Here is a 20,573-nt window from a genome sequence, read left to right on the forward strand (position 1 = left end):
CATCGAATCCCGGCTTCCCGGGGAAACTTATCTCGGCTTTTTCCTCTCGATACGTACTGTTTTTGCTCTTTGCCACCCGTTTACCCAGAATGGTATAAGTTCGCACGAATTTAACACATATTTCTGTCCATCCGCATGCATGCCTGTCGAAAATTCCGTGGCAAACGTGCATCGTGACCATCTATCTAACACATAGCGCGGTATTTACAGGCGCCTTGACTTGTTTAATTTAATTGAACATAAAAGAATTCTTTTCTATTACATCCGTCTATCGCATAAAGAACTACGGTATTTGATCGAACAACTTTTTATTGGTTTTTTTCCCTGAAAATAACTTAAATTATTCGTTGTTTTCATATTTTGCAATGAATACGACACCCTCAGTGAGAATGACTATTAAGCAACCTCCAGCAAATAGTGACGTAAGTATGGCGCTATAACTGAAAACGGCTGTGTGGTTAATGATGATTGACGCAATTGGAGAGAACGCTACTCCAGTGCCAGCTCCAAATATGATTATTGTGAATTGTATCGGGCTTAGAGAAAATCGTTCCTTCACCCAACCGAAAGACATCGGGAATGCACATCCGATGGCGACACCCATAGTTACAAACGATACCCAAAGGGTTTCCCTGTCTCCAACAGTAAAGGTTAGCAGCAGTACTCCGCTTAGCCCTATTAGTAGATGTATGCAGAGAAGTTTCGTGGTTCCTGTAAACTGTAGAAATATTGTCATTACGATCCTATCGATCATTACTATGGCTTGATAAACGCTGAGCAGATGGGCAGCCTCAACGGTTGAAGTGCCATCGTAACATTCCACCGCGAACTGGGTAGTTAGATTACCAATTACAGCGATTATACCACCAACACAAGCTAATAAAAGAAATCCCAAAAAAGTTCCTTTTTTATCCGATGTCGTGCTCTGAGTCGAACATTCGTCCAACTCTTCGTATGGTAATCGATGCTGATTTCCGATTTGACAAACGTAAAAGAAAATCGCAACTACGATGAAAACAGCAGAATTGATGCATATCGGGATATATATTTGGATATCCGGTGTGACTGGTTTCATTTCGAGAGTACTGTTAGACCAGTTACCATCAAGTTTGTGTCGTTCGTAACATCCGATCCTCTGAGCGTTAGCTTGCTGGCTGTGTTTAACTGCGCTTTCCGATAAAAATGGCGTATAGAGTAGAGGCGAAATGATATTGCCAATGGGAATCCCGGTCAGAACTGTATTGAAGATGGTCGCACTTTTAACACCCCAAATCTCCGAACAATATACCAAAGCAACTAAAGAAATAAGATATAATCAAACATGTATACTATTGTGATTACACTGGTCAGTCGACTGGTTCCCTAGGATACACCTAATAAACGTGGCAAAGTAAATCTTTCAGAATGCGATCGGTCAACCTTAAATTGGTTACAACCAACAATGACCACAGCTTAATTAAAATGGGATCCAATGGGAACACTCAGAACGTGAGCATGTCCGTAAGCAAAGAATAGGCTGACGATTCACCGAAAAACTGATTTAGCTTTTGGATTTGTATTATGATCGCCTCACATGGGCTTCAGACCCCAACTGGGCGTTCCCTTTTTATGATCCGTCTATCACGGGACTGACTCTATCATCTTTCTACTTCTATAATTACTGTATATCATCCTAACGGACTCCATCATCTTTATACTCCTTCTTCTACAATACACCGCACTCTTATCATCATACCTTTATTCCTTCTACAATATTGGTCTAGCCTCAATCAACTTGTCTCAACCAGAGTCAAAAAGTCCCACAGGACCAAAAGCAGACTGACCAGTGTAAATAAGTTACAATAGATAAGATAGCTTATGTATTATTAGAATTGAATCAACTAATGTATATATATTTTTTTCAAACTTTGCATACCTACTGCCGTTGCTTCGGCAAAGAGCGTGGCTAAGAATACACACACATTAGTGAGTATGAAATTGGTACTAAATCCGACGATCATCCAGAAAATTCCCGGGAACAACATTGAGAACAGCAATAAATACTTTGCTTTCACCATAGTTGATCCGACTAATATTGCAATATTTGCCAAAAAGCAGCCAAGTCCTTGCGAGATATACAAATATGTAGAATCGTGGATACTTTTCTTGTTTTGTGCCTGGATGTCATACATAATTACTCCCAAATTGAGCAACACAGATGACTGAAAATGTACAATATTATACAAAAATGTGATGGTACATCATTCAAACTAAAAAGTAAAGATATTATAATTGGCTTCGAAATGAACTTACGTATGAGACATGAAACAATAAAAGAAGGATGACTTCCATGTACCTTCTCAGAGTACCACGATCAGGAATATTAATAGACATACCGTCAGTGTGGATAATATTCAATTTATGAGAATATATATTCAATTTGTGTCGATAAGTTGACCACGTGCGAGATCCTGCGTATAGTGAAGTAACCTCGGTCACATTCCTAACGAAATTTGACCGAGGTTTTTACCGGCCAATCGTCTGACGTTTGTACATATCACACGCCTTAAAACGATTTTCATGAACGATTGGACGAACATGAACGATTTTCTAAAATCAATCATTGTTCCGTAACGTTGCAATGTCGGTATTTTTCTCAATTTCATACACTAACTTTATTCAGTTTAAGATTAACATCAACGACTGTGCTAATGCTTGTAAATTTTAGTCTCTATAATATTTTTGCTGACAATCTAGTAACCCTCATCTCGTTCTCCAGAAAATAGTAATACGTATATTACGTACTGTAACGCACTCTGGCTGGCAAGAACGCACGTCGCCAATTTTAAAAGTCTTAAAATCCTGCGATTGTGTGAGGCATTTATACTCATCAATTTGAACTGTCACACTCTGTCAAATCAATCATTTGTTAACTGACCACTTCAAGACATCATCATTTTCGGTGTTCTAGGCCTCATTGGCGCGCGCAGATCAATGATCTTTTCATTGAATTTTTCAAATCTGATATATACATGTATATAGGTGCCAAATACTGGAACAATCTACCATTTAAATTAGAAAATGAGCCCTAAATATAATTTGAAACAGTCTCAGACGCTGGGTCTTTTTTCGATTACATATTGGTAGCAAGACCATACCTAGCATTCGATTTTTTTCGGGAGAGGGTGGGGGGCAGAGAAACCCGAAAAGGACAGTTCTATAGGATATACGTAGCAATAATATTCGCAATAAGGGTACTTTTCAAAAATTTCCGGGGCCCTACCGCACTAAATACGGCCCTGAGTAGCCTTAACCGTTGAGTGAGCTGACTACACTTTTTACCTCAGCTAATACTACTATAGATTTTAGAGTGTCTCTATAGTCTCGTGTGCGGTGTGCGATGAGTGCAAGAATGCTTTTTCATAATATTCCTCGAAATACTGTTATACTGACAAATTCAAAATTCAAATTCATTTATTCATCACAAATCAAGGCGCATGATTGTTAATGAAAAGAAAAGAAAAACAGAAAGGGTTAACAATATAAAGAATGAAGAGAAGAGAGAAAACAATATAATACATAGTATCTAATATGTAATATATACATATATATCAGTTTGCTACGATGGAGTGGGACATATGATGTTTCACTTCGTGTAGTTTTATGCGAGCCTTTTGACCACTCAGATTATAGAATTATCAGTTTTCTGCTTACGGCTGTCAGTTCCCGAGATGAGTTTGCTCTAGTACCCCCCCCCCCGTCTTACTTACTTGTGTAACAAAGGATTTGAACGTCTGTAGCCTGATGATTCTGTACTTAAGGAATAATGACATAATGTCAAATTTTTTTGCAGAAAATCGGCAATTGGCCGCAGCAATCATAAATTGCTTCCAAAGTTTTGAGGGGTTGCGTTCCCTGTGATCTGGCCAGATTAACGCTGCCGATGAAGCTTACGCTCTCTATTTCGTCTTAAGCCGGGTGTAGGTCGGCCTTGCGACGGCTTGCGACTCACTGGGACGCGACTCACTGCAATCGCCAGCAACGATCGCGTCGCAACGACCGACCGACCTACGCTCCCTTGCGCGACTGCCAGCGACGCCAGTCGCAGTCAGTCCGACCTACGCGCTCTTGCGACTGGGAGCAACTAGGCGCACCCAGTCGCAGACAATCGGGTCGCAAGGCCGACCTACGCCCGTATATCTTCGATTAGGGGGGGGGGGTTCAGTCCTGTAGGGCTTGCGTGTGATCAAATCTTGACCGGTTGCCGTTTTCATAGAATGCCTAACGTTCTTTGGTTTGTATTTTGGGACGTTTGTGTTGGGGGGGGGGGGGGGGTGGTTTGATGCCGTCGCCTTGGAGGTCCCGGTTTTACTCATATTTTGTACTAGTCCGCATAACAGGAAGTGAGAATATACTTGAATATTAAGTAATTTTCCCATTACAAAAAAAAAATCCAGATCGAGAGTCTTGAAAGCAGAAATTTTTATTAATTCTATAGAATAGTCCAGTATCATACACGTACAAAGCGAAACTCATGAAATAAATGAACGATTTTCTTTTCCAGGATTAATACATCAGTTTTTAGGTAATAACGCGTGCGCGATGGCAACATGAGCAGCGCAAACCGTGGTGAAAATCATCAAATCATCGATACATATTTGGCAAAAGGTGCCGGAAAAATCACCCGCACAATTTGGCGCAGCACAGTTTACATACACATTTTCGCCACGTGTCCGGGGCCTTGAATCTAGCATGCCACTTTACATTAGAACTACAGTATTTGATCAAACAACTGTTTATTGTTAATTTTTCTTTCGTTCGTTGTTTTCATATTTTGCAAAGTAATCGGACACACTCAGTAAGAACGACTATTAAGCAGCCTCCAGCAAATAGTGACGTAAGTATGGCGCTATAACTGAAAACGGCTGTGTGGTTAATGATGATTGACGCAATTGGAGAGAACGCCACTCCGGTGCTAGCTCCAAATATGACTATTGTGAATTGTATCGGACTTGGTGAAAATCGTTCTTTCACCCAACCAAACGACATTGGGAACGCAGATCCGATGGCGACACCCATAGTTACAAACGATACCCAAAGGGTTTCCCTGTCTCCAACAGTAAAGGTTAGCAACAGTACTCCACTTAGCCCTATTAGTAGATGTATACAGAGAAGTTTCGTGGTTCCTGTAAACTGTAGAAATATTGTCATTACGATCCTATCGATCATTACTATGGCTTGATAAACGCTGAGCAGATGGGCAGCTCCAACGGTTGAAGTGCCTTCGTAACATTCCACCGCGAACTGGGTAGTTAGATTACCAATTACAGAGATTATTCCACCAACACAAGCTAATACAAGAAATCCCAAAAACGTTCCTTTTTTATCCGATGTCGTGCTCTGTGTCGAACATTTGTCCAACTCTTCGTATGGTAATCGATGCTGATTTCCGATTTGACAAACGTAAAAGAAAATCGCAACTACGATGAAAACAGCAGAATTGATGCATATCGGGATATATATTTGGATATCCGGTGTGACTGGTTTCATTTCGAGAGTACTGTTAGACCAGTTACCATCAAGTTTGTGTCGTTCGTAACATCCGATCCTCTGAGCGTTAGCTTGCTGGCTGTGTTTAACTGCGCTTTCCGATAAAAATGGCGTATAGAGTAGAGGCGAAATGATATTGCCAATGGGAATCCCGGTCAGAACTGTATTGAAGATGGTCGCACTTTTAACACCCCAAATCTCCGAACAATACACCAAAGAAACTATAAAGGAAAAAATGAAATTCAACGTAAGTTATGACAGATAGATTATTACGTATATACGATTAGAATAAAATCAACTAATATATTCATTTCAACTAGGCATATGTGCGCTGTACATACCAACTGACGTTGCTTCTGCAAAGAGCGTGGCTAAGAAAACACACGTATTAGTCAATATGAAATTGCTACTAAATCCGACGATCATCCAGAAAATTCCCGGGAACAACATTGAGATTAGCAATAAATACTTCGCTTTTAGCATGGTCGATCCGACTAATATTGAAATATTTGCCAAAAAGCAGCCAAGTCCTTGCGAGATATACAAATATGTAGAATCGTTGATACTTTTCTTGTTTTGTGCCTGGATGTCATACATAATTACTCCCAAATTGAGCAACACAGATGACTGAAAATGTACAATATTATACAAAAATGTGACGGTACATCATTCAAACTAAAAAGTAAAGATAATATAATTGGCTTCGAAATGAACTTACGTATGAGACATGAAACAATAAAAGAAGGATGACTTCCATGTACCTTCTCAGAGTACCACGATCAGGAATATTAATAGACATACCGTCAGTGTAGAGAATGGTCAATGTGAATATTTTTGTCGATAAGTTGATACGCGATGATTCAGTGGCCGCATGTGACCCTTAGCTATTAAAATGTTTTATGAATATGTGTGATTTCAGTACAGCATTATTCCGACAGATCTCGATCGGTTCTGCACACCAATGAATGGTAGATTTAATGGATGAATGAATTCTAAAGTGCGTACGTTATAGTAGTATAGGCCCCGTTGAAACGAGCCCATGGGCGCCCGGGCTGGTCCTGACAAAATCAAGAGCATTCGATTGCGCTGCATGCACTGAAATCGGTGTGTCCGAGTACGGTAATGCCCGGACTGATCGGCGCCCACATTTTAATAGTTCTTAACCTGGCGCCATGGCAGTGGCATATCCTTTCTTGGTTTTTCCACTTTGAGAATTATACTAATTTAACTGATTGATAGACAAAAAGTCTTTATGTTTGTATATCGTAAGTTAGATATTTGACCTAAAATAATAAAATTTCATTTGCATAAAGAAGTAAACAAACTGGAACAAAATGGCGGTCTTTCTCGCCGATTTAAACCTCAATTTTCGAGAATATTCATCAATCCTTCCACTCGGTACAAAATGGATATAAAAACGATGATTTATCTGGACTGCACAACTCTACTGATTCGATTAAGACCTATTTGAGGTGTGCACACTCAAAATTAAGCGAAATATCCCAAAAAGATCGTGGACAATCAAAAATAAATAGACTTTAACCACGTTAATTAAAGATGGATTTTGTTGCAGTGGACATTTCGAGCGAAGCATCGCCAGGACGCTATTGATTTCCAAGCAGTTTTAACCATCAAAATCGTTATCAAATGCATGCATAAGTATTGTACTGATGTCGTTGTTAATAAGTGAATTAAATTTCAAAACGGGGTCGTCAAACTAAAATCAAATAGGTTCATAGTTCAACTTGGTACTCCTGGAAAAACTTTTGCCTGCCTCAGACAAAAAAGGATTCTTTCAACTTAGAAAAATCCAAAAGTGAAAGTAAACTGGGCTGGGAGCGCTAGTTGTAGAGCAATTGAACTCAGTAGGTACGGACACTGGGGGATAACAAAAACAGTATCAAGAGAGAGTATGTGCAAGTTCAACAAATATTCAATTTTGTTTTGTGATTGAACATATCATGAGATCGAGAAAAGTGCGCACGCCTAAACGCGATCAAAAATTTCTTCTCATTTTTCCGTAAGCTTATACTGTCAGCATCATCTTATTGATGAATAAAGGTTTTTTGGGTGTGCGCAAAAAATGATTATCAGAAAGATAAGAGATAAAATTTTTTTTCTTTTTTTGGTAAGAAAATAGCCATGAATATAGTGGCTAGGGAGGCCGGGCAGCCTTGATTGAAACTGCCCTATTTCGCCCTAGGAAAAAATGCGTGTCTATCGGCAAGTGAGTTATCGTCTTCTACTGCCATCTTCAGGCCTGTAACCGTACTAACAATGAGAAGAACCAGGAAGTAAACCATATGTGTTCTGACTAATAAACCAAAAATAACGTTATTTTTCTGAGAGAGTATATCCGTGATTTGATTGTGTTTTTCATTCAGAAATTGAGGCCTTTCACCAGGTTCTAGAAAGCTGATATTGTGACTGTTATCTGACTGCTCTTTATTTTGGTGACAAGAAAAACTGGATTGTCATTGTGTGAGTGATTTTAAACTATAAACGTCAAAAAATCCCGTCAGTCGTTCAATTCAAATCAATAATGTGTGATTCTCGTTATTTCCTGATTGGATGATCGAAGTGAAGCAAGAAAATAATTTGTGTAGTCTAGTACCTAGTCGTCGTTCACGTAACATTGACTGGTATTCAGACTATAATTTGTGTTTAACTATTTTGTCTTTCTTGCTTGCCAGGGTGTGATTGCCTCCCTCTCACAACGATAATCCTGGCGCACACTTCTTGCATTGACATCGGTCTATTACCCGGTCAAAGATTTCTAAGTTGGAGAGGTTGTCACTCAGTAGCCACACCAGTCTTTATATTTATATAACCAATGAGCACGCCTGGCTTGGACTAAACTGGGACCAGCGAAATTGGTCCGAGACCTAAAGGCAAGGGTTATCTGGCTTAAGCTTAGGAAAATATGATAGGGAGTCTGGAAAATGATAAGCTTTACTGGCCGTGTTTGTGGCCACATTAGCGTTGGCATGAGTTTTGGCGGGAGGCAAACCCTGGCAAGCGATGATGACTTAGGCCTAAATAGGACCGCGATGACGTGAAATGGGTTATATTTGTTTATTACCTATTGAGATGAACTGAAATGTAGCATTTCTCACCCATTTTGATTATAGGATTGACACGACTATAGCGTGAAAAAATGCGAGCATTTGCTCTCTTCGATTAGTAACTGATGGGAGATCATATTCCACGTCTCTGCGAAACATTCGACGTTGACTAAGGATGTCGGGCTATTCACCGTTGGACAGGCGTACAACGTGTTCGGAGCTTTCCGCTGTACCGTATTTCTGGGGACGCATCGCGCGGGAAGATGCCGAGGAACTCTTCAACGCCGTCGGAGCCTGCAAAGGTTTATTCCTTCTGCGCGAAAGCATGTCAGTGTTCGGCGCATACGTTTTGACTTTGTGCGATGCTAGTAGTGCGTGAGTACCTAATATGCAATACCGAGAAATTTTTATCGTTGTAATAAAAACCTCTCAATATCGTATACTATGAACATGTCTTGATGAAGCCAAGATTTGTGTTTCTATAGGCCCTAAATCCAGAATACTATAGCCCTACATATACACCCAAATTTTCCAGTGTTTGCTGATTGAAGATACTGGCTTAGCCTGCAGCACCCAGTTCCACAGTTCTGTGTTAAGATTTTACTCTGTGCAAAGTTAACTCATTGAAAATGCACTGATTTTAACTTGAGTTAACTCTATTAATCACAAGTTAGAAGACATAATTGATAATTCAAATAGGTTAAGTCACTAATTTTCAATAAATGGCTCATGCCATATTGCAGTGCCTTATTTGTGCGAATTGGTGCAAGATTTAGGGCCTACTCTATTATCATAAAAAGTGATTTGACTTTTGTAGCATATTACATTTCAAAGTGGAACGAACTGATGATGGATTTATGTCAATACCGAATGGTATGAAATTCATTGATCCGATACAGATGGTCGACTACTATGGTGAGACTCCGATTGGACTGCCTGCTAAACTACAGTTCCCATGCTGTCGAAATGCCGAAACATATCCTATGGCCTTCCGAGGCATCACAATGGCGACTATGGAGGCGATGGTTCGTGAAAAGCTGAAACGCAACGGTGTTCCAAAACAGGTAAGTAGTAAGCTATCTTTCGATTTAGAATTGTCTAAATCACAAAGGAAGACTCTCCCCTGGACCATGGGTCTGTTTCATGCGTTGTATAAGACCATTATTTCAACCCGTTTTGACTGATGTGTTTAAGGGGCTGGTCTCACTGGGTGATCACTGGGTTACAAGAATTGATCTTTGTTCTAATGAATATTACTTCGTAGGATATTGAAGTTGTTATGGAAGCTCAACGCGATCAAAGTTTTCAGGCAGTCGCTAAGGACCTGCACACAAAGATGAGCTGGTTTCATGGAAAAATTGACAGAAACGAAGCTGAGAAAAGAATAAAGAAAACTGGAATCGTTGAAGGGAAATTCATGTGAGTCTATATTATTACCATAAAATATGCTTAAAGATTTGGCACAGGAATTTGATTAAAATTTTTGAAATTAGTCAAAAGTCGTGAGCTCTGTACGCAGTTTATGTTCAGTAGTGGAAATATGTATTTCTGTTTTCAGTATTCGCCATAGCAGAGAAGAGAACTCCTTCCGATTGAGTCTATGCGATGGAAAAGAGATCTTCCATTACATCATAAACCATAATGAGAATGGAACGTATTCGCTCCCGAATGGTTCCGAGCATAAGAGCATCATGGCAGTAAGTGCGCCATTCATCGTCCGTAAATAAACGCCTTTGGGATATTTCGATCATCTCATTTAAATGTTTTATCTTCATTTCTTCAGTTTGTCGATAATTATTTTGGCATTATCGGAGGTCTTCGCACAAAATTCACCGTACCCTGCGCTGATCCCAATAAACGAGGTTAGTGCTTTCTTCCTAGTTTTATTCGATCAAGAAACTTCAGTACACACGTTTTATCATTTGCGAATAAAAGAACACGGGTCGTTCAGTGCCCTCAAATTGCAATGTCTTCATTTGATATTCCAGATGATCAGTGGAATAATGACTACCGAGTAAGTACCTATCGGTTATGAATTAAAATCGTGATAAATTCGTTCTTGTTATGAATTAAAATCGTGATAAATTTGTTCTTGTTATGAATTGTTTTAATGTTTGAGTTATCCTAACATGTTCTGCAGATGGAATCGGATATTAATCCATTGATTAATAAAAGAACTTAGTTGAGCTGAATATTATGGATTCAGATAATAATCCATTGATTAATAAAAGAACTTAGTTGAGCTGAATATTATATGAAAAATTGATAACAACATAAAAATTGCTTCTATGAATATTTGTATTGATAGTTCATGAATGATTCTGATTATGAAGCTTGTTCACGTACGTATTGTTTATATTCTACGCAGTTCCGTCTGCACACCGAAGAAGGGTCTGTATACAGGCCGTTATTCGATCAAGTTGGCAGATATCCCTCAACGCCGTCTACTCCCGATTCCATGCCTCCGTGCGAAGTTCCGCCTCTCCCGATCGATCCTCGACCGCTTGTTGGTAGCAGACGTCCATCGGCTCCGTTACCGCTTACCCCACCTCCCACTGAACAGCTTAATCATCGACGACGCTCTTCCAGCCAACGCGACGGCGCTTGTGCACTAGAACCACCTCCTCCGGCTTCCGCTCGACGACGACAAATGAATGGGCACCATTCCAACAACTCATCACTGCTAGACGAGTCGAATCCTACTGCACCGGGTGTGTCATTTTGTATCGATAAACTTTTCCAAGAAAATCAATCATACAATTCAAACAGTTTCAATAAGAATCAATATATTTTCTAGCTCTGGCTAGCTTCAATTACATTCCATAATTTTTGAGCTTCACAATTATTGTTGATTAGCCATAATTTACGATGAAAATTATTTCATAGTTGTTATTATTTCGACCTAATATTGCGTAAACTTTTCCTATATCGCATAAATGATTGTTGCCTAGAATGCTTTAAATCGAATTGTCATGCTTGTATGAATCGTTTTTGAATACAGGCCTACAAGCTCCCATTCATCCTCGGGAACTGCACAATTCAGCCGACTTGGAGAAGATTTACGAAAAAGTACCGAGAAATGATGAAACATTCGACCTCTCAAGAAATGATCTTGTACTTCAAGAAACATTAGGTATTGTATAACGTTTATACATCAAATGTTCGGATTTACCATATTAGTATATTGAAACACGTCTGGTGCTGATGACTTTTTAGGATCTGGCAATTTTGGAGATGTAGTTAAAGGTATCTATATAACAAGGGGCCGAAAAGAGATCCCAGTTGCTGTAAAAACGCTGAAAAATGATAGTGAAGCCGATAAGGTAATGATTTTAGGAGTGAGCTCTGCCATACAGCGATTTCGTTGCAAATATTTCGCTTCAAGTGTGACGCGCCTGGGTAACTAGTTCTTCGAGTTTGGTGAAGAATGTCAATTTCTTTTTTTAGCAATCTCTCCTGAAGGAAGCAAAAATCATGCAAGGTTTGAATCATCGACACGTTATCCGTTTGATAGGTATGTTGAGAGAAAATTCTATGAAGGACCTTGAATCAAATGAATGTCTGAACGGATTAAATGTGTTACTTACTTCTACTTATATAGGAATATGCAATGCAGAGCAGTTCATGCTTGTTATGGAATTAGCACCATATGGACAGCTGAATCGCTACCTGAAGAATCAACGGAAACAAGGGTATATTCACATCTCCATGAATGAATATCGGGTACTGGGGTATGTGTGATTTCATAGAATAATCGCCGATTTTGTTGTTTGTTCGAATAGGTCATTGACCCAACACGAGTTGGTTACTCTCGTATATGAGGTAGCTATGGGCATGGAATACCTGGAATCGGTCAACTTCGTTCACAGGGATCTCGCTGCCAGAAACGTCTTGTTAGCAAATCCGCAGTTTGTCAAAATAAGTGATTTCGGTATGTCACGAGCACTGAATCTCGATGAAGATTACTACAAGGTAGGCCTGTGTGATAAACACATGTGATGTAGTTTACTAATTCAATGGCTATTTACTGGTACATGGATATTGACGTATTTTTCAGGCCAATGCCAACTCTCGGTGGCCACTGAAATGGTACGCCCCTGAATGTCTATTTTACCATCGGTTCTCTACTAAATCAGATGTCTGGAGTTTTGGCGTGACAATGTGGGAAACATTTAGCTACGGAGCGAAACCTTACAAAGTAAGATCTTATTGCGTTATAGATAACAGTTGCTGATTTTCTTGTACCGTTAATGATGACGATATTTTCATGTATTTTGCAGGGTGTGGTAGGCCCACAACTTGCTCAGTTGTTGCAAGACAACAAACGTTTAGAAAAACCGAAAGAATGCTCTGATGCTCTATATGAAGTCATGTGGAATTGCTGGAAATACGAGTAAGTTTTTCGTTAGATTTGCATCGAGGCGAATTTAACCTTAGAGAGATTTGCTGTGAAACGATCGAGCAATTTTAGTCGTTGCTGAGAAATCAATTCTGGTCGCACTCATATCGGGTGATATTTAGGCTAAAGCGAATGGTATCCTATTTCAGGAGTGCCGATCGGCCGTCATTCAAGGACCTCGTCGTGATACTGCAGAAATTCGTTGAGTTCAGCGAAATATGAGATGGAAAGCGCCTCTTCCACGATGCAATAAAAAAACATACTACATCTACCATCATTGCCAGCACATATATAAACAAGAGTTGCTGACATTCAAAAAGCCTAAGTCGGAGCATCGTGCTCTAAACTGACGCAGTATAATAGATGAAATCTTTTCAAAGAGATGTCACGTGTATTCAAGTTTCCTATGTGCATGTATATGATATGTTATCGATTACCTAATATCTACTGTGCCACGTATATGTTATAGATATAAATGTATATTAATGTATATAATGAAGGTGCTATAGACTGCTTCAATATCCAATGCCTGCCTCTGAGCACGATACAATAATAGTCTCCCTATTCATCTTAAATTCATGTGTACTTGGCATTTTCAAGTGGCCAAAAACTGATAATCTATCACGGTGTCAACTTGTGTGCATCTTTTTTCTTTGATTTTCGATGTCTTTCTATTTCGGTCAATGATCCGGATCGGTTTATTCAAGAGTTTGATGTAACCCACATATTATTTACGGTCCATCTATGGATACATTTTTGTAAACTTCGGCCAAACTGATCCGAATTAAGCGTTCTGTTCTTCTAATATTTTGCCATTTTTTACATCATGTGAAACCACTGACAATCATAAAACTAGTTTTAGAAAAAGGTGTTTTCATCGAGACCGTTTTTGCTATGATATCCGTTCATGATTACCACTGTCTGTACGAGATCGATATGTATTTTCGTCCAATTCATAAAATGATCACATTCCTGATGATGATAAATATAAATCAAATGTACTGTATTTTGTAACTGTTCATTGGAGTTTGATAACTGCCAAAAAATGTCTTTGGTTAGAACCTCATCTGTTTAACTGGGTCATCAGTAATGATAATCAAGAAGTTGAGATAGTTAATAAAGAGAGAAAATTCATATAATGTAATAAGATGCTGTTGATGTAGGGTGTAAAATAAGCACAAGAAGGCGATGCTGAACGTTTTTTGAACAGCACAATACTATGTTTTTATAGATGTTTTGATTTATCTCACACTAACTCAATGAAACGATGCCTTCGGATTTTACTTTTGAGCCAATTTATTTATTTTTTGTTATCGCTGATGATTTACACAATATTCTAGTTATACATGGATGCCTTTTGTAACTGCAATTGATAATGATAGATGTAACCTATGATTGAACTGTGATATGCAATAAAGAGTATTTCTTAACCATATACGATATACTTAACTGTGTAAAGATAATTGTCTGCTTCGTAAATGGAAATTTTGATATTATTAGTGTCTTTATATATTAGTATGTTTAGTCCAGTCAATAAATGAATGACTAGCAATGGATATACTTTATAGGCAGTATTTTGTGTAGAATACACTGTGCTTCGTTTATACATTCAATGTGCTACGTGGTTTGATTTTCGTCATCAGTTTTAGGTAAATTTTAAGAATGAATTGTGAATTTTACAATTAACAATCCCTATTTGTACGTTTTCGACGATGTCGCTTATTTTTCGCAGAATCACGTTAGCAGTTCAATGAGCGAATATAAATCATCATTTTTCTTAAGTTTGGAAGAACAGGGTATTGGGGTTAAAGGGCTGTGCGGGGAGTTTTCGAGAAGGTATCGAATATTTGAACAATTGGATAATTCACAATTGTTAATTCGATTGATTACGCAAGATTTAGTGTTCTATATTGTGATCCATTTGTTGTTGGCTTTCAATTGATTGGTACTGTACCAAGTGTATTCATCATATAGGAAAGGAAAAATATTTTCTGCCTCTGCATGTTTTATTATGGATGTATCGTATGTTTGGCTAATGCAATTGGCTGTGTTTTTGATGTATGTATGCTCTAGTATAGTCGAGATTTGACTACTGTCACAGAAGACAATAAAGATCTTTTCAACGATTTAAATATATTGATGAAGTTTGTTGTGAAGCATGTGTAATTCTGTGGACATAAGAGATAACAATTCTCATCAAGGGAAATAAATACATCAATAGCCCTGTTTTCAGGTCCCTTCTACTCCTTGATTCCTTAAAAACTCCTTCCAAATAGAACATGCTTTTGAAGGTGCTTGAAACTAATTTGTGCAAAATGCGTCCTTGAAATATGAAATTTTCTCCTCTGTAACTCTTAACATCCATGACTGATCTGTAGGGACCCTGGTTTTGTTAGGGATACTTGCGTCGGCTAACCTGTTCAGTCCGTTATCTAAAACTATCAAGCACACAGGAGCACTCTTACGGAGTACGCTATTTTAAGGTCTCTGAGCAATGGGTGACATATTGAATTGAAGCCATAAAGCCAGTTCATTTCGCTCAGGTTCATGACTTGAGTTAACGGAGTAAACAATCAAACAGGACAGACTCCCAACCGAACATGTCTAGCACAAGGGTACCTCAGCCCCCATAATAGCAACCTACTTCGACTAAATAGGCCCCTACAAATCCGACCCTTTACAAGTAATGCATCACCTCATTCCTCTTCCATAGACTAGTAACACAAGAGCGAGGTCAACAACTAATTGTGCAAATTAAGAATTATATTTTTGTGTAATATGAATACATATTTCATAAACTTAGAGGGCCTCTATTTCGCCCTATCTGGTCATAGTACCAGTAAAAAGTCAATATGATAACAAAGATTTAAATCGTCAACATACACAGTCGTGTAAATACGTATTCTATACTAGATTTCACATCATAGTGGGACATGATTGCTTAGAATAATAATACAAACATAGGTAAATCATACCGTACAAGGAAAAGAGCACCATGTATATCAATTATCAATCAAAAATACCAGCATAGAAAGTTTCATCATCACAACTTAATTGCCATGTTTCATAGTAAATCATAGTATTGCGTTTCTACCGATGACTTCCTTCCGTTCAGAGACCCTTATTATAATACAGAATACTTTCCTTTGTTTTCTGTTGTATTTCATCCTCGAGATCAGAAGTTTTTACCTGCAACCGACAAAAATATCAACAAGCATATCAACAATATTGACGTTGTTTCCGAATCATCGTTGTACACAGATGACAGACAAACTTACCTGAGAAATCTGTGGAAATAAGGCAATAGCCAATGGCAAGGCGAATGCAAATGATAGCGTTGTAACTGTTGCGTTGATCGGCAAGTGCATCTTCGGAAAACGTCTCAAAAACTTAGTTCTGCAATGAATGAAATTTGCAAATACATTGTATTGTACATAAAAGCCCGTACAAATGGCACGGAAAAACATTTTGGTGCATTTTTTCTTGTGCTTTATCGTTTGCGGGTAAAACCTTTTACTCAAAACGTTTTCCGTTTTAATGAAACAACGGTTTTGCCGTGTGCGTTGCACAGAATTTTTTTCCTGTTTAGATTCTTTAAATTAGTCTTTACCTTTCAAACAATGCCATTGCTGTAGGTGGTATCAGCAGAATTGGAGCAGGCAAAAAGGCACGTGTAAAAGCCATCTCCTTTAGAGCCTGGAAATAGAGAAACAGAGCACGGTCACTATTAGCATAGATAGACCGAATATTAAACAAACTCAGATAAACTGCAAACCTTTTTCGCAGCCAGCACTGACGTTCCTACAGCATTTTCGTTTGCATCATAAACTTCAATACCTTCAGACAGTTCATTATTCCTCATCAGAATGACATTACATGTACTCGCGGCAGCTATGAAAATATTTAAAAACACAAGTTCAGTGATAATATCAATATGATATTGTATTTATGGTGGCTAAGCATTCTACGTGTGTATCTTACTTACCTACTGCTGGAAAAGGCACAAACTTTTGAATGAGCATTTTCGTCGCGGGTGTAAATCTATTGGCTCTCTTGATGAGCACGCTGAGACCAAGCTGAAGATTTTAAACAACAGAATTGATGACCCGATTGCACAGACGTGAGTGAAGAAATTACTCACTGAAAATGAACTAATACAGTAGATCTCCGCTGAGTTGGATCCTATCAACCTAGATGTCTGTTGAAGTATTTTGGTGTCAATATTTATGAAATATGAAATATCGGATTCGGTTATCACCCAAGTTTGACGTATTTAATTCGGCTCTAAAAGGTTTGACTTGAACGGAGTCTAGTGTATAACTCTTGAGTCAATCTATTCCAAGGACTGTGGAACTGCCTTGTGTTTAGCGGCTAACATTTTTCATTTAGATATGTTTATTGTCATTATAGACTTTAAGTGACAGCTTCTGATCCAAAATCAATTTCTCAAATGACTTACAGCAATTGAGACAGCAGTAGTGACTGCGCCGATGTATCCTACCAAAAATCGTTTCATAGGTGTCGGTTTGGTCGCATTTCGGTTAGCAAAATTCACACAGGCATTGTGACTTTGGTTCAACCACTGCCAGAAGACGGTAGCTCTCAGCGTAGGATTCGGCAATAACAAACCGACAACCTGAAAGTGTAAAACAACAACATCTAAAACTCCATTCCCGTATATTTTACGTTAACACTCTTGACATTTGCTTACTCACTATAGGGGAGCCAAAAGGCACATAACCTGCAAAGACAGGATTAATCAAAGAAAATGAAAATGAAATAAAACATACAACCTGAACACTGATACAAACAATATCAAATGAAACTATGGGTCCAAGGATACCATGCACACTAGGTGACATGCTTGACAATTTCGACATTCAACAAATGGTGAACAAATACAGTAATCATTGATTATATATATAGTTTATTTTCAAGAGAAGATTATGAAATACACCACAATCATAGAACTTGTCGTGGACTACAATTATGCAATCGATTGCGGTGAAAAAATAGGTCAAGGCACCACTTCGTATGGAAATATCACAATATTCCACTATTTAATGTCGTTTGGTGAACCATGCATCTACACATGACACTAACACTGCCACCAATTAATAATTATTATTTTACATAATTATTATGTAAAATTGACTGATCGAAAAACCTGCCTGTTTTAAGATCCCTTCCCAACAGACAGACGGACAAACAGTGAATGCAATAGCTAACTGAGATTTAAGTCCAAGAGGATTAAAACAAGTGGGTTAAAAAATAAGTACAGGGCCCGGTTTCACGAAAAAGTTTAAGCCTAAAACAGTTATGTTTTAATTGTTGTCCTCATTGAAAACATGAAGTAACCAATGGCAATTACACCAAAAATTTGAGTTTAACTTGTTTGTGAAACTGGGCCCAGGTGACAGAAGATAATCTACGCATCTATTCAAACATGACATCTAACAGAAACGATACTCAATCTGTTTTTACTCACCGGACATTCTGAACGGTGCAAGAATCTTCTCTCCAGTATCAGGATGGATGATGGCCTTGAAAAATATTAGTAAAGATAGTCCATTGAACAATACTGATTTACATCCCGGAATATTATGCGTCATTGTCTAGGTCTAACCTGCTTTATCTTTTGAGCTTCCCATAACTGTTTGTTGGTTATTTCTGCTGGTAATGAACCCAGTTTAAACGCCTCTATTAGATCAATCGATTCCTTGAGCTTAGCCTGAAATGATGTCACCAGAAAATAGGTAACTAGTGCAAGTAGAATCGGCATCGTTTGAAATGAAAACTGTTACCTTTGATGTAAAAAGTGTTCTAGGATCTGTAATGTCCATGAAGTGTCGCAGACGACCACTGAAAGACCGCTAAAAAGAAAAAATATCAAAAATAAATATATTTGCCATCTACAATAATCACTGCTTTTGGTAACAAGTAGAATGATCATTCATATATAAAACAACAGCAACATTTCCATTGGTCTGGCCCTTAAATAACTTTTAGGGCTTTTACTGTACCTGATCAAATCTACTTGTATTGAGTACAAATTCTGGGTATTCGTCTTTACCAAAAATTTCTGATTTCAATTTGTTGACAGCCATTTTATTGATTCAAACTTTTTCAAATACTCCACCAGTCCAAATGCAAATTATGGTACTCAATTTGAATAAAATGAAAAGTAGGTACGATTACGAACTGGAATTTCTGCTTTTTCAATTTCTGGGACCGGCGGGTCGTGGGATTCTGCTGGAACTGGAGTCTCATAGGAACAGCAATAATTCAGACGTTATTTCACTAAATTGAAATTAAATTTATTATGGCTCTAAAATTCGAGGATGTGTCCTCCGTGGGGGATAAGATTAATTAGGGCCAAAAGCTTTAGATTCCAAAAATCCATGAAAAAATAAAAAAATTGGAGAAGAAAATGCTCCACAAATTAATATTTTCAACCGAATTTATACCGCAGAGGGCAGCAGTATACGGGATAAAAAATCAAATCAAATTTAAAAACTTTATTGAACCGATATGTGTAAACTTACATGCGGCCAGGGTGAACACAAATGGAAAAAGAAAAATGGTTATAAGCACCCAGTCATAAATATGACTGGTCCAAACAGATGGGGGGGGGGGGGTGTCGTCATAAGATGTACCGGCTACAGTGTGATGATGCCTTGTGTAATATAGTCGACATAAAAGCGGGATTTCATCGTATAAGTCCTCAGTCTCCACGACACGTGCAGGAAAAATAATTCTTTTGATAGTTATTCATTAGCTGAGTCAAAAACACGGAGAAAAATAAGTTCTATTCATGTTCATCATTTCAGCCTAGTCGACGTCGCGGCCATTTTCATTTTGCGTTAAAAACACACTAAAATAATCTATATTAACATTTATAACTTTTTTCTCGGCGGAGCCATTTTTCTTGTATTGCCGATTTTTTTTCATATGAATAGCAACAATTTTTTGTGTTATTTTGCACAGAACATGAATTGTTTCCTAGCTGCTCAACTCGTCTGGCGTCTGCGATTTTTGGCATCGTAGGGTTGACATCGAAGAGTGTTATTGAGGTTGCGATCACCAGGGAAATGAAAATTTAATGCTTCAAATTTTATAAGGAGTAATTTTCTAAAATAATTTATTGTATTTTTTTTTTTGTACTGTAATCACTCTTAAGGTATTCAATGAATAAATTTCTCGAGTATGGTAGCTTGATCTGTTCCATCCCCATTATTTCTACGCTGAATTATCATATTTAGGCTACATCTGTTCGAATAAGATCGCCTGCTGATTTTCATATTGTACCCAAATCATCGGACGCAACACTAGAGCCTTCCATTATGCAAGATTCGGTAGCATGAAGCATCGAAGTATCGGTAGGCTTATCGCCTGCTTGCAATTGATGTTTAGAATTGAGATCACGTTTTTGAATGTTCGGCTCATCCTTCGCCAGACAACTGGGAATCAGCCGTCCCGACGACAACGTGATACATTCCGATGGTGTTTTAATAATATCGACATCAGCTCGACTAATGACGTCACTGCCGTTCGATTCGGATGCGACCGGGTTTACAATT

At 38.3% G+C, this 20,573-nt stretch overlaps 3 protein-coding genes across 4 annotated transcripts; 1 reads left to right on the top strand and 2 right to left on the bottom strand.

Annotated features, from left to right (window-relative positions):
* Positions 1-4,489: 4,489 nt before the first annotated feature.
* On the bottom strand, positions 4,490-6,332 carry LOC141900294 (uncharacterized). The gene is made up of 3 exons (XM_074787110.1): positions 6,248-6,332; positions 5,871-6,156; positions 4,490-5,750 (listed from the first exon to the last, which is right to left on the bottom strand). The coding sequence occupies exons 1-3, from the start codon at positions 6,326-6,328 to the stop codon at positions 4,807-4,809; spliced, it is 1,311 nt and encodes a 436-aa protein (XP_074643211.1). The 5' UTR covers positions 6,329-6,332; the 3' UTR covers positions 4,490-4,806.
* Positions 6,333-7,821: 1,489 nt separating this feature from the next.
* Positions 7,822-15,111, top strand: LOC141899727 (tyrosine-protein kinase SYK-like). Of its 2 annotated transcripts, none has more exons than XM_074786200.1 (16): positions 7,822-8,010; positions 8,661-8,969; positions 9,412-9,658; positions 9,859-10,013; positions 10,153-10,291; positions 10,378-10,456; positions 10,583-10,608; positions 10,903-10,936; positions 11,596-11,727; positions 11,811-11,917; positions 12,042-12,108; positions 12,196-12,286; positions 12,377-12,566; positions 12,652-12,792; positions 12,875-12,987; positions 13,143-15,111. In XM_074786200.1, exons 2-16 carry the CDS (start codon positions 8,770-8,772, stop codon positions 13,213-13,215), a joined length of 1,794 nt encoding a protein of 597 aa, XP_074642301.1. In that variant the 5' UTR covers positions 7,822-8,010; positions 8,661-8,769; the 3' UTR covers positions 13,216-15,111. The 2 variants fall into 2 exon arrangements, with proteins under 2 accessions (XP_074642301.1, XP_074642300.1); XM_074786199.1 differs by lacking the exon at positions 10,903-10,936 and adding an exon at positions 10,963-11,305.
* Positions 15,112-15,745: 634 nt separating this feature from the next.
* LOC141898593 (sideroflexin-5-like) lies at positions 15,746-19,431 on the bottom strand. The gene is made up of 11 exons (XM_074784575.1): positions 19,017-19,431; positions 18,798-18,866; positions 18,620-18,724; positions 18,482-18,536; positions 17,709-17,734; positions 17,453-17,629; positions 16,979-17,069; positions 16,769-16,884; positions 16,604-16,689; positions 16,272-16,389; positions 15,746-16,182 (listed from the first exon to the last, which is right to left on the bottom strand). Exons 1-11 carry the CDS (start codon positions 19,098-19,100, stop codon positions 16,105-16,107), a joined length of 1,005 nt encoding a protein of 334 aa, XP_074640676.1. The 5' UTR covers positions 19,101-19,431; the 3' UTR covers positions 15,746-16,104.
* Between the last annotated feature and the right edge of the window lie 1,142 nt (positions 19,432-20,573).

The sequence above is a fragment of the Tubulanus polymorphus genome, chromosome 2, assembly GCF_964204645.1.
Source record: "Tubulanus polymorphus chromosome 2, tnTubPoly1.2, whole genome shotgun sequence".
Lineage (NCBI taxonomy): Eukaryota > Metazoa > Nemertea > Palaeonemertea > Tubulaniformes > Tubulanidae > Tubulanus > Tubulanus polymorphus.

Bases quoted from the DNA above. Each gene is read 5' to 3' on its own strand.
- LOC141898593 (XM_074784575.1), bottom strand. From the start codon at position 19,100: ATGGCTGTCAACAAATTGAAATCAGAAATTTTTGGTAAAGACGAATAC. The intron at 17,070-17,452 runs GTAAGTCATTTG...TAAAATCTTCAG, and splicing joins CTACTGCTGTCTCAATTGCT to CTTGGTCTCAGCGTGCTCAT. The intron at 16,885-16,978 runs GTAAGTAAGATA...ATATTTTCATAG, and splicing joins TGTGCCTTTTCCAGCAGTAG to CTGCCGCGAGTACATGTAAT.
- LOC141900294 (XM_074787110.1), bottom strand. From the start codon at position 6,328: ATGTCTATTAATATTCCTGATCGTGGTACTCTGAGAAGGTACATGGAA. The intron at 6,157-6,247 runs GTAAGTTCATTT...GTACATTTTCAG, and splicing joins TATTGTTTCATGTCTCATAC to TCATCTGTGTTGCTCAATTT. The intron at 5,751-5,870 runs GTATGTACAGCG...TTTCCTTTATAG, and splicing joins TGCAGAAGCAACGTCAGTTG to TTTCTTTGGTGTATTGTTCG.
- LOC141899727 (XM_074786199.1), top strand. From the start codon at position 8,770: ATGTCGGGCTATTCACCGTTGGACAGGCGTACAACGTGTTCGGAGCTT. The intron at 10,457-10,582 runs GTTAGTGCTTTC...TTGATATTCCAG, and splicing joins CGCTGATCCCAATAAACGAG to ATGATCAGTGGAATAATGAC. The intron at 12,109-12,195 runs GTATGTTGAGAG...CTACTTATATAG, and splicing joins ACACGTTATCCGTTTGATAG to GAATATGCAATGCAGAGCAG.